Source organism: Mytilus trossulus, chromosome 11 (genome assembly GCF_036588685.1).
Source record: "Mytilus trossulus isolate FHL-02 chromosome 11, PNRI_Mtr1.1.1.hap1, whole genome shotgun sequence".
Lineage (NCBI taxonomy): Eukaryota > Metazoa > Mollusca > Bivalvia > Mytilida > Mytilidae > Mytilus > Mytilus trossulus.
The window spans coordinates 5,049,597-5,063,341 of NC_086383.1; the positions used below are offsets into that span (position 1 = coordinate 5,049,597).

The 13,745-nt window shown below is 31.6% G+C and overlaps 2 protein-coding genes across 2 annotated transcripts; both read left to right on the forward strand.

Moving 5' to 3' along the window:
- The first annotated feature begins 386 nt into the window (after positions 1–386).
- LOC134691680 (serine protease inhibitor Cvsi-2-like) lies at positions 387–2,244 on the forward strand. The gene is made up of 3 exons (XM_063552241.1): positions 387–428; positions 1,605–1,727; positions 2,139–2,244. The coding sequence occupies exons 1-3, from the start codon at positions 395–397 to the stop codon at positions 2,237–2,239; spliced, it is 258 nt and encodes an 85-aa protein (XP_063408311.1). The 5' UTR covers positions 387–394; the 3' UTR covers positions 2,240–2,244.
- Positions 2,245–10,166: 7,922 nt separating this feature from the next.
- LOC134691691 (serine protease inhibitor Cvsi-2-like) lies at positions 10,167–12,780 on the forward strand. Its single transcript, XM_063552252.1, has 3 exons — positions 10,167–10,214; positions 11,874–11,996; positions 12,607–12,780. The coding sequence occupies exons 1-3, from the start codon at positions 10,181–10,183 to the stop codon at positions 12,705–12,707; spliced, it is 258 nt and encodes an 85-aa protein (XP_063408322.1). The 5' UTR covers positions 10,167–10,180; the 3' UTR covers positions 12,708–12,780.
- The last annotated feature ends 965 nt before the right edge of the window (positions 12,781–13,745 follow it).

Consider the following 13,745-nt stretch of genomic DNA (forward strand, 5'->3'; position numbering starts at 1 on the left):
AACGTGAAACATAGTTTTAATATCGTAATGTACTATATTATGCACTAAATATTTCTATTTATACCTTGAGAATATGTCTATCTTGAAAACACGTGCCAAAAACGTGAAATTGTATCATGTATATGTAGATTCGTGATTGACAATTATTATAATTACCATTCATTGAGGTTGCAAAAGGTTGCCATAATGAATAGATAAATACGTTTTTCAACAATTCGCTAATAATTTTCTTTTGTTAAAACGTATGTTGAAATTTTTTTTTTATATCAAGCAAAATCAAGATTAAAAAAAATGAAAAACAAATGTTATAAGATAACCTTCACCGGTACCCCTTTCGACTTTTATAAATCGCAAAATTTCGAAGATGTTTTCACACTTGAGAAAACACAGAAACATGAAGGTTGTCGCTATTCTTCTCTGCTTTATCGGTATGTTCAGGTATCCGTTAACCTATTTTTATATCTTGAGATTTCAATATGCATAGGATTTGTTTAATGTACTATTAGACTTTAAACATTTGTTAAAGTGAAGGGACCTACTTATTTGTATCAACAGATAATTGGTATGCGCTTTTAGTTCCGTTGCAGAAACTTCAAGCATTACTTTAGACAGCATATTGATGGTTTATTTTTTTGAGATTGAAGTATTTATTTTATATTTTTTAAAGCGATCTAAGAGTTAATACTTTTAATGCGCGAATTTTTATTTTATGTTCGTTATTGTACTTCTACACTAATTGTGATTCAAAACCGTTTTGGTTGCGTCTAAAGAAAATACCTTAAACCTGCCAAATGTTCATACACTTATACACCTCGTCAGTTTTTGGAGCATTTCAAAGCCTATTGTTGTTGGAGTTGGATTTGTTTTTTTATTTTCGGCGTTGTGGGTCTTGTTTAAATGATTCTGTTGATTTCTCATATCTTTAAGAGACGCGATGCTTCTTTGATTACATTTCCTATCAACAAGTCTTCGTCGTTTTAAATATTTAGATATCTGATTTAATGTCGTCGGTTTTTATCTGTCAATTCATCGAGTATGTCCTATTGACGATATTTGACTATATGTTGAATAGCATTGTGGATTGTGTATTCAAAAGCTATATTATAAATACTTAATAATTTACTTAATATAGATACTTAGTAGTAAATACAGATAAATAGCATACAGTCAACGGTAATCGGGCTGTATCAGCTATCCGTTATGATATGATATCAGTCACGGTGGTTGCAAAGGCGTTAGCACTACTCCATCTGTATGACGTCACGTTATCGATTTGAGTCAATACTTTATCAAACACCTAATATCTATGACGTCATGCCGCATATAAATATATATGTGAAGTAAATTGTTAAGTGTTTATAGTATATCTTTTTTCAATATATATCACACATTGTATCAACCCTCAACTAATATAATCCCTCGAGCAGATACCTTGGGATAATATTGGTGTCTCAGATTGATATGGATGTGATATTGAAAAGGCCAAATGATATTCCCTTTATATTGTGGTTTAGACAAAATGCAAATCTGATTTACGAAATCATATTCTGCGTATCTTTTAAACATGCCGAAATAATTATCTATATTTTGCTGTAATATTGTAGTTGCGGTATATTGTGAGACATGTACATCAACCAGAAGATGTACTCAGACCACATGCACAGACTCGTCACACCATGTAGTATGTTACCAGGGTCATTGCACATGCAGCGGAAGAACTGGACACAGTAAGTAATTTATTTTTGTTTCATTTTAATCAAGTTTAAAGAGGAATTGTCTTTTTACAGTATTGATTTTTTTTTAAATATCAAACAATGGTTCACAATTTCTTCAATAGGAATATTGTGACTACCAAATGTTACTTCTTAAGTTAGTAGCGATATACCGGCAGTCTGCAAGCGTTTTATAATTTAAACATAAATTCGTATTCAAGAGATTACTTACATTTGATTGTACAAATTAATTGTATCAAACACATTGGACCGTACGACAATCAACACTGAAAAAGTATCCTAATGCATATCTAAAAATAGCACCAGTGCCATTTCTTTAAGTAATGGAATGAACAAGATTTTTTTTGTTTCTATAGCATTTATATCATACAAAAAATAATTCAATATCAACATTTTTATTTTCAGCATGCTCTGACGTAGCCGACTGCAGCAGTGAACATTGCAGATTTGGAAGGTCCCACTGTTATGACGGTCACTGTCATTGTCTCCCTGGAGCAGGAAAATAATTTAACTAGACACTTCTTTAACTTCATTATTATATATAATGGTTTCAATGATGTTTTCTTTCAAATAAATTGGTGTTTTCCGATAGATGATTTGTAATGTTATTATTTTATTTTTCATTTGTCGTCTCATTTGCATGGGTGTACGCTATTTAGCTCAGATATATTAAATGCTAGGTAAGGTTATTCTTTCATATCGGTTATATAAAAAAGAAGATGTGGTATGATTGCCAATGAGACAACTATCCAGAAAAGACCAAATTGACACAAACATAAACAACTATAGGTCAACGTATGACCTTCAACAATGAGCAAAGCCCATACCGCATAGTCAGCTATAAAAGGCCCCGATAAGACAATGTAAATCAATTCAAACGAGAAAACTAACGGCCTTATTTATGTAAAAATATGAACGGAAAACAAATATGTAACACATAAACAAACGACAACCACTGAATTACAGGCTCGTGACTTGAGACAGGCACATACATAAATAATGTGGCGGGGTTAAACATGTTAGCGGGATCCTTACCCTCCCCATTACCTGGGACAGTGGTATAACATTACAACATAAGAACGAACTATAAAAATCAGTTGCAAAAGGCTTAACTCATCAGATAAACAAAAAAAACAAGTGGGCGTGGCCGGGTACTTATACATCCCGACACAAAAAGACACAATGAACAGATCCGAGAGTACTCGCAGTTATCTGACAGCTATTTCAAAGCCACTAACAACTAATAAATAAATCAGCCTCTAAGACTTAACACTCAATCCGTACACATCCAACATACAATGGATTTAGTTTAAAGACGTCATAAACAGCCAGAGAAAAACACGACCTTGTGCAATTCCAAGTTACAGGTATCGACAGATTGTAGATCCATGAAAATGTATATATATATATGTATATAACATACTAGTAATAATTAGTTAGCTTTTAATCTACTGATAACAAAATCAAAATTTATACCAATAAAAACAATATTCAATGATCTGTTTACAGTGTTGAATTGGTTACCTTTTAGAATAAGTTTATTTAAAGAAGCAACAAGTTTACATGGATCATTATTAAATTTCCGGGCACGGTTAACAACATTTCCGTAAAGCAGGAAGCCGCTATACCGCTTGTGTCAGCATTGTATACATATCTTGCCATGCATAAACAATCTAGCATCTGATTTCACATATACACAAAATGTTACACGGGTAAATATGAAACAATCGATAATATGACGGATAAAACGATTACATTTGTACATGTTATCAAATATCTACAGACCACGATGACATGTTGTAAGTAATTATGTATCAGTTTAATTACAGATGCATCTTATCTCTAAAGGGTACGAAACAATCAAACAAGAGGTTAAACACTAAATGTTTCAAAATTGACAAACTTCAATCCCCAACAGCATTAGACAATCACTGACGATGTGACTCACTTGAGAAGTCTCTAAACATTATCTTAATCACAAGTGTTTTTTTTAATATAAATGTCCAAGAGAAGAGGAAAACTTTGCGCATAAAAAATGCATACTATAAGGCTTATGTATAACCTATAAAGTTACTGCAAAGAAACTCAACGCGCATATTATTTACCAGTTAATAAAATTGACTAGTCGTTTGTTTATGTGTTACATATTTGTTTTTCGTTCATTTTTTTAATAAATAAGGCCGTTAGTTTTCAAATTTGAATTGTTTTACATTTTCTTATCGGGGCCTTTTATAGCTGACTATGCGGTATGGGCTTTGCTCATTGTTGAAGGCCGTACAGTGACCTATAGTTGTTAATGTTTGTATCATTTTGGTCTTTTGTGGATAGATGTTTCATTGGCAATCATACCACATCTTCTTTTTTATAGTTCTCTACATTCTAATAGACAATGAACACATCCTATGAATACTGTAATATAAAGATACAAAAATAGATTAAAAGATGGATGAAAGATACCAGAGGAAAAGTCAAACACATAAATAAGAAAAAAGACTGATTACGCCATGACTAAAACTGAAAAAGACAAACAGACAAATATTCGTTTACATGACACAACATAGAAAACTAAAGAATATTTGAAAAATAGAAAACAAGATTACTACCAAACACTAGGGTGATCGCAGGTGCTGATACCTGATCATACCGATGAAGCAGGACAAAATAGCGATGACATTCATTTTTTGTTAATCATATCGTCGCAAACTTGTCGTATATAAAAGTTGAAAAGAGGTCTAGATGAAGGAAATGTTCAACAGCACAAAGTTATTGCCAAATAGTTGATAAAGTAAATTATCTATTTATTATGACAACACTTGTGAGCCTCCATGAATGAAAGTTATAATGATTCTCAGTCACGAATATACTTAATATGTGTGTGACGTGTTTTTCGGATGGACATATTTTTAAGATAGAATGTTCACTGCATAACTACAAAGGAGGGACGAAAGATACCAAAGGGACAGCCAAACTCATAAATCGTGAATAACGCCATTGGCTTAAAAGGAAAAAGACAAACAGATAAACAATAGTACACCTGACACAACATAGAAAACTGAAGATTAAACAATTTGAATCCGACCAAAGACTAAGGCTAATTGCATGTGCTCTGGAAGGGTAAACATATCTTGCTCCACATGTGGCACCCGTCGCTTTTCTTATGTGATAACAAATCCGGAATATACTGTAATTCGGTAGGTCACATTCATGAAAGGGAAAGGATGGATAGTTAATACGTAAGAAACATATCCGATATAATTTGTGAAACAGTTATTTCATAACGGTAAACCAATCGTGACGTCGTCCTTAAAATTTACGAAGTGATGTTTTCAACTGCACCATTTTGAACTCTAATTCAATAGCTTTCAACCCTCTATCAAGAAAATCATGACAGGAAATGTATCAATTGGGAGATAGACACACCGTATGTAAGTGCTGCTGGAATGTTACTACTTATAAATGGACAGTTTACAATTTTAAGGCTGAAATCATCTGTTTTGTCGTAAAGTTTTGTTTTCAACCGACCCTTATTGTCAATTTCTAGATGTAAGTCAAGATATGAGGTAGACCTAACTGGATATGTATCCGTTATTTCTAGTTCGATGGGATTGATGCGTTCAACATAGGCACCATTTTTTTAAACATTTGGTGAAAGAACATCCTATATACAGCGGAAAGTAGATTGACAGGATTTTGCTAACTTCTTATCTTTCTTCCTAAGAAGTTCCTGTATGTAGTCAGCCTCATAATCATATAGAATCAAATCGGTAAGAAGAGGGGCACTATTTGATCACATTGGAATACCAATAGCTGTTGAAAAACACGTCATCCGAACATAACAAATAAGGACGCCTCCGGGTGCGGGAATTTCTCGCTACATTGAAGACCTGTTGGTGACCTTCTGCTGTTGTTTTTTTATTTGGTCGGGTTGTTATCTCTTTGACACATTCCCCATTTCCATTCAATGTTATGTTAATCAAGAAATCAAGCATCTTGATGTCAGTTTTAGATAATTTTTTGTTTGAATCAAAGTAATCCTTTACAAAGAAAAAAATAGTTCCCTTCCCAAGACAAGATACTTGTTTCTACGTTGGCCATTTCTTCTTTATGAAACAAAGAAATACCAATTCAATTTGTCTTTTAGTTTGGAATGTGGAAAACTTGTGTAACGTGTAGAAAAGTCAATTGTCTTTATACTATTACAAGATGAAATACAGGTAGATTGTATGTACTCTAAAAGATCTTTGAAATTTCAATGTATCCACATCTGATTCACGCCACCTCTAGAATAGGCAGTTTCAAAATAACTTTGATTGTTGATAAAATATACGTTAATAATTTAGAAAGAGGTTTCGTAAAGCCCTTGGAAGATCCAGCAATATACCGTTGTTTGTAAGGACACTTATGTAGTTTATGTATCCAATACATTGATGGATGATCTAGTTCTTCATCTTTTGCTGACATTTCAAAGGAACATAGAACAAATTTCCTCTTTGGTAAGTGTCGTGAGGGTATATATTGAGTTTCAAAGTGAATTGTCAATACCTAATTCGTTTATCAAGCAGTTAATGTAATGAGTTTTACACACAAAAACGATGTTGTTTATAGCTTAATCTGCGGGAACAACAACATCTTTTTCATTAAGATAGGATAAGTGTTTTACAACATTTGGGTCTTTAAAGACTCACGTTGCATGGACATTCAGGTTACTAATTCTGATTTGTATAAACGACCGCACTCTAAGAGAGTGTCTACGTCTTCATTCTCGCCTATTGCCTGGCATAATCCTCGACTGAATCCATCCACATTTTAAAGTCGTATTTCAAATTGATGGATTTAGGCTCTCGATATTTCGGACCTTTCGATAACACGTTTCGTTGGGAAGTATTATTAACAATGTTGAGGTCACCGGTAATAACGTAACTAGCCGGATTATTTGTGAATTGGGAACTAGCACAAGTGCAATTTACAGTACATAACTTTACTACAAGTACGTTCTACGTTTTGACACGTCTTGAATGCTATATTTAATTAAATGTAAATATGGGAGAATGGCATGATTGTCAATTGGACAATTATCAAAGTAAACTTCAAAACAAACTTTCCGACAAAATGGACATTTATAGATTATGAAATTATAAAGAGACTTTTTGTATTATATAGCTCTTCCGCTGTATCTGTTTCTTATACATTTTTGGCTTTCAAACATTATTTTAAACTTATCCTATGAAGGTAGATTCAGATACGTGATTCGGACGCATGATATTTGTTAACCTGTTGTATTATTTTTTAATGAATAACACGTTTAGAACAAGAGTGCTGCATGTCGTAAAAACAAAGTCAATCCCGTATATTTTGTTATCTATGCCATCGCCATTATAAACATGATAAATGTTATACAATATGAAATTATTTTGAAGCAGAAAACCATTATCCTTAAACAGTGAAATAAAAGTAATGCCGACGACAACAAGCAACGACCATGTTATTACAATCTATAGATTTTATATAGTCTTATATCTGTCTGATACACTGGTATGACTGCTCAATCTCCTCATTACCTTTCACTGTATATTTAGCAGTACAATAAAAACAAATTTTAAAGTTAGTTTCAAAAGGTAAACTTGAGAAATCGATATACAGAGAAATATTTTAATAAATTCCCCCCACCAACAAATTCCCCTTCGCACCCTCTTTCCCGATTCTACGAATGTTATAGACTCACAGAACTGTACATACTGAATACACATTAAAAGACAAATCTAACTATAATATATAGCAATGGTTTTAATAGACCATACATTATTAAAATTATGATTAAGATTATAACATAATGTTGACTTCTGCGTCCCTATTTTTTACATTTTTACCTTTTATGTCTGTTTGTTTTATTTACGAATCATGGTCAACAAAATGGAATTTGATGCGACTGTCATACAAGTGAGAGGTTGAGCTAGCTATAAAACCGGGTTTGATCCACCATTTTCTACATAAGAATATGTATATACAAAGTCAGGAATATGACAGTTGTTATACATCCGCTGATGTGTTTGAGCTTATGATTTTGTCATTCGATTCAGGACTTTTTTTTAATTTCCCTCGGAGTTCAATATTTTTGTTATTTTACTTTTTGCATTTGTTATTCTAAATTATCGTATTGATTTCAGATCTTCTTATATCTATAAATAAACTCATCATAGATACAAGGACTAAATTTAATATATATACGCCAGACGAAAGACTCATCAGTGACGCTCGAAACCAAAAAAATTTAAAAGGCCAAATGAGATACGAAGTTGAAGAGCATTGAGGACCAAATTTCATAAAAGTTTTGCCAAATACAGCTAAGGTAACGAACCAATACAATAAAGTCATCAATAAGTCCAGACATGATAAAATGTATAGCTATTATTATGAATAAACCCACTCCTTCATATTTGCCAAAGCACTAGACAAGTGACACATATAATATATATGTAGATATACTTATTTGGAGTGTTTTTATGTTGATACAATGGTTTAAAGAAACACATAGACATATATTATAAAACATCTGATGAGGTGACGGCAGCACCAATAGACTTAAAATAAAACAAAACAATTAAAGCTATTTGTTGAAAAGGCGAAAATTGCGTACTGTAATATTTACTATTGTAACACAAAATTGTAATGCTAAACGTAACAAATAAAATTACAGTTTTCGGGTAAATTACGAAGTGATTATCCTCAAAACACCCGTTGCATATTTTATGAATTTATCTATTACATAATTAAGCAAATCAATAAGATATAAAATCAATGAAATAAAGGTCTACTTAGTTGGATCTGAAAAATGCATAACTTCCGATTTAAAATAAATTACCATGGACGTAGAACATATCAATATATTTGTTCCTTAATTTCGTTTCTGCTCTTCACTTATGTGACTAACCAAAAACATCCAAAAAGTGGATAGCATTTGCATCGAAAAAAGATAATCGAGTGTACCTGATTATGTAAGGGCGTATTTTCTTTTGTAAACGTAATAAGCAAGATTATTTGATACATCATTTCGCTTCAAATTCTATCATTTTTATATATCAAGGCTACAGGTTGACTGTAGTACCTCGAAAATTCTCAGTACTAAAAAATTATATAGATGTGTCAAGTGAAATACCTTCCTTATGAATCACAAAAACATAGTAGGTGTGTTGGAATATCACATTTTACTAAAAGAACATGGCCAAAGACCTCTAAGTTGGATCTTAAAAATGCATATCTAAAATAAAAAAATCATTTTTTGAATCGCTGAAAATGTTTAGTCTGCCCTCCCACGAAACATTTATATAGAATTTGCTTGAATATTTATGTATTTTCGAAAATTCCACCAGACAACCGATCAGACAATAGTTTTCAAGTTGACTCAATCATGTCAATGCAGACAAGAACATTAAATGGTGATCATAAGCTAGAAGATACATCTGGTTTTTTTTAATACAACTGGCATATAAGGCTGGTAACCTATGTGGATAAATTTATCGATTTTCAAGATTTAAATTGGCAGCGCGTCATCCCTACAATGTCTTCAATTTTTACGATTGTAAAAATGAACTTGCGTATTGGGGAGGTACTCCTGACTGTGTAGAAATATAAATAATTTATAAGTTTGAAGGCTTCCATTTCATCAGAGAGAATACATTTTTTTATTTTTGTTTTAATTGATAACTGCTTTAAACTTTTGATAGTTCATGATGGTATAGTCTTTTTCTTATCTATGCATTTTTTCCTTTCTTATGAAATATATGCATATTCAAGGATATATTGAAATGTTTAGCCAATGTCATTTCTATTACTCAACCACATGTTCGATTCTCTCTGGGTATGTTTTTTTTCCATTTACCAGATGCAATTAAAAGTTTGTGATTTGCGATTCTAAATATACAAAGAGCGAAAACGTCTTTATCGTCTAGCTAATTGAAATAGTTCTCCAAGCGAACTTTATAAATGAAATAGATAACCGTTTTGGTACTGTCATTAATATTGAACTCTAAAGACTGAATATAACTTTCAACGTGTCAAAACGTGAAACGTAGTTCAAGAATTGTAATGTACTACATTATGCACTTAATATTTCTATTTATATCTTGAGAATATGTCTACCTTATAATTACGTGACCAAACACGTGAAATGATATTTAGATTCGTGATTGACAATTATTATAATTTCTATTCATTGAGGTTGCAAAAGGTTGCCAAAATGAATAGATAAATAAATTATTCAACAATTCGCCAATAACTTTTTTGTGAACAAATTAATGTTATAAAATTATTTTTTATTATATCAAGAGAATTCAAGATTTCAAAAGATGAAAAACAAATGTTATAAAATTCCCTTCATTGGTGCCTCTTTCGAATTTTATAAATGACAAGATTCCAAAGATACTATTTACACTTGTGAAAACACAGCAAACATGAAGGTTGTCGCTATTCTTCTCTGCTTTATCGGTATTTTCAGATATCAGTTAATCTATTTTGGTATCGTTGAATTTCAATATGCATAGGATTTGATTATTGTGCTATTAGACTTTTTTTTATCTTCAGGTTACAAGTATTGGCTTTGATTTATCTTGCCTACAGTTCTAGCATTATTTTCATACGGCATATTATAGTTTATTTTTATATTAAATTTTTCGATGTCAGGTTTGGTGTTACGTCCATACAATTATCTTAAGAATATGGTCGATTTAAGGTACCATCTAAGTAACGTTCAAGTAAGTAGTTTTTATTCGCGCATTTGTCTTTTATGTTCATTTTTTTTTTGGCAACTACATTAACTCTGATTAGAAACAGTTTGTGTTGCGTAAAAACAAACAGTTTCGACCAGTAACATTTGTATGTTCTTGTCCCAAATTGTTAATCTTATCAGAGGTTGGCTCATATCAAATCCTGTTTTTGTTGGAGGTTGGATATTTTTATATATTATGTGATTTGTTTAAGCTTTATTTATTCATGTTATTATTAATTTTTAAGTTTTGGGCATTGGTAAACTACTGTTGTCTAGATGAAGGAATTGTAGATAATGTAGAGCTTGATGTTTAAAAATACTGTATAAATGGTAGCCTATTGTTGAAGACTGTAAAATTTCCCTCTAGACCTTGTTTTTAATTTTTTTTTCTTTTGTACCTTTTATAGTATCTCATTGACATTAAATCCTAATCTACTTTTTAAATGAAATTGAAAAAACAAAAGTGTTCAATGAACCTGTTTCTCCGTACAGTAAGAATGGATGATGAAACGTCTATTTCGTATTATTCTTTGTATATATTTTTTAAATCCAACGCAATTTATTTATTTGAATGTCACTGATGATACTTTTGTGGGAAAAGCTTTACTTGCCTGGTACATTTTGATTAGTTTCTGATGAGACAGGCTGATCGTCTAATATTTGTACTTAGGACAAGAAACTTACTACTTATACATCTATATTTGTTTTTCGATCAACGCCTACGTTTATTTATACCAAACAACAGAAACAAGGGTTATAATTCGATAAAGCTCGCGTTACAAATGTGTTTAGCCTCGTACACATACAACTGTTATTCAAAGACATTGAACAAATATTAGCTATGTTATGTTTGGATGTTGTTTTGTGTTTTGCATTTCATTATCTGAAACTTTAATTGTATTGGTTTTCGAAATAAAGTATTTTATTATATACTTAGTAGTAAATACATTCAAACAGCATGAGTGATACAATCAACGGCAGTAATCCAAAATCTGTCAAGGTTGCAAAGGCTGTATTACTACACTTTCTGTATGAAATTATATCATCGATTTGAAAAATGTATTAAACAACTTATAACTATGACGTCATGTCTCATATAAATATGTACGTGACGTATATTATTAAGTGGTTACCATATAGCTTTTTCATAATCACACACCGTATCAAACCTCAACCAATATCATCCCTCGAGCAGAGACCTTGGGATAATATTGGTTGTCGCAGACTGATATGGATTGATATTCAATAAGCCTATTGATATTCTCTATATATTGTAGTGAAGACGAAATGCACATCTGGTTTACTAAATTATAGGCTGTGTATTTCCCATATGTTTTAACATGCCGAAATACAATTTATATTTTGATGTTAAATTGTAGTTGACGTATATTGTGAGACATGTACATCAACCAGAAGATGTACTCAGACCACATGCACAGACTCGTCACATCATGTAGTGTGTTACCAGGGTCAGTGTACATGCAGCGGAAGAACTGGACACAGTAAATAATTTATTTTTGTTTCATTTAAATCTAGTTTAGAAAATAATTGTCTTTTTACAGTATTGGAAAAATTTGACAATAGCTAATAAATGGTTCAATTTTTTTTACAAGGATTTATCGCAACTTGCAAAACTCTATTTAAATGTTAATTAAAAAAATGATTTCCGTTTTAAGACACATATGAATTAAAGTAAATAATAAAAAAAAACACACTTATTGATTTTTTATGAAAAATTTATATTAAGACAAAAAATTACTTAAATATCTCTTTTTCCATTGAAATAACACAACACATATATAAATATCAAGTTTAATGTTTATTTGGATAAAATTTGATATGGTATATTCATAACATCAAAAACAAGAAATAAGACAAACATCTGATTCAGGTTATGCAAATTACGATCAGGTACCATAACTAGGTGTGAAAATAAAAGAAAGTTGTGTATTTAACCGATCAATTTACCAGAAAACAGCATTCAATCTTTAATGGTTGCATTATTTTTCCTTATTATTACTATTGTTCTTGTTATTTGCTAAAACGTTTTTGTTCCTTAACAAAAATGTATCATCGTCTAAAACTTTTAAAACTATAAACATTTAGTTACAGCATGCGCCGACGTAGCCGACTGCAGCAGTGAACATTGCAGATTTGGAAAGTCCCATTGTTTTGACGGTCACTGCCATTGTCTCCCTGGAGCTGGAAAATAATTCTATTGGATACTCCCTCCATGTCATTAATAAATAATGGTTTTATAGATAAATAAATTAGTGTTCTCTTATAGATGATTGTAAATGTTATTTCATTCATCCTTTATCTCTTTATTTATGTGGAGGTATGATTTATAGTTGTTTTGTGAGTGTCAATGGTACAACCCTCCATACAAATAACAATTTATAAAGTAAACCATAAAAGGTCAATGTACGGTTTTCAACACGGAGCGCCTTGGCTCACACCGAACAAAAAGCTATGAAGGGCCCCACAGTTACTAGTGTAAAACCATTCAAACGGGAAAACCAACGGTCTAGTCTATAAAAAAGTGAGAAGCGAGAAAGACGTATAAATACTCTCTATTACTCTTTTTTCAACCATATTGAGGGGATGTAAGCTATGTAAATTGTTACAGTCCATCATCTATCCGACTGTCACACATGTGAGCGGTTTATCTAACTATTACACTATTTTTATCTAGTAATTTTTACATAAGGATGTGTCTGTTTCTTTGATCTTATTGACAAGTGTCTAAAACAGCTCCGATTCCTATGACAATAAGTAGAGATCGGCTAAGAGATCACACAGTTCGTTCCCATAGGAATGCCGACAATTTGTTGAAATAAAGTATACCTTCAAATACAATAAATATGTTAGCAATAAGAAGCCCCAGCATACTGATCAATTGTTCGTTTGTGTACATGTAGCAAGTTTTACATTTTGTATCCTATTTCAAAACAGAATATGCCTTATGGTATCCCAAAGTAAACAATTTAGGCGTATGCTACCACATTTATGTTGATAGGCATTTTGGATTATTTCTTTAAGGCTATTTTTTAATTTTACATAGGGAATGTTGGCATACAGGGTTGAAAAATCAAATGTTTTGAAAGAACTTATTTCAGAAAAAGACCGAGATTTGACATTATCCAGAAGTTTTTTAGAATTTTTAGGAACCCACATATGAGTAATACAACTACACGAGTTGCACAGTATTTCTGAAGAATATCTGTCACTGGAGACAGAATTTTTGTCAA

What these genes read in the sequence shown, in the direction of transcription:
- LOC134691680 (XM_063552241.1), top strand. Translation starts at nt 395, where the DNA reads ATGAAGGTTGTCGCTATTCTTCTCTGCTTTATCG. An exon ending in TATTCTTCTCTGCTTTATCG is followed by an intron (nt 429 to 1,604) that starts GTATGTTCAGGT and finishes GTAATATTGTAG; the next exon opens with TTGCGGTATATTGTGAGACA. An exon ending in CAGCGGAAGAACTGGACACA is followed by an intron (nt 1,728 to 2,138) that starts GTAAGTAATTTA and finishes TTTTATTTTCAG; the next exon opens with CATGCTCTGACGTAGCCGAC.
- LOC134691691 (XM_063552252.1), top strand. Translation starts at nt 10,181, where the DNA reads ATGAAGGTTGTCGCTATTCTTCTCTGCTTTATCG. An exon ending in TATTCTTCTCTGCTTTATCG is followed by an intron (nt 10,215 to 11,873) that starts GTATTTTCAGAT and finishes GTTAAATTGTAG; the next exon opens with TTGACGTATATTGTGAGACA. An exon ending in CAGCGGAAGAACTGGACACA is followed by an intron (nt 11,997 to 12,606) that starts GTAAATAATTTA and finishes ATTTAGTTACAG; the next exon opens with CATGCGCCGACGTAGCCGAC.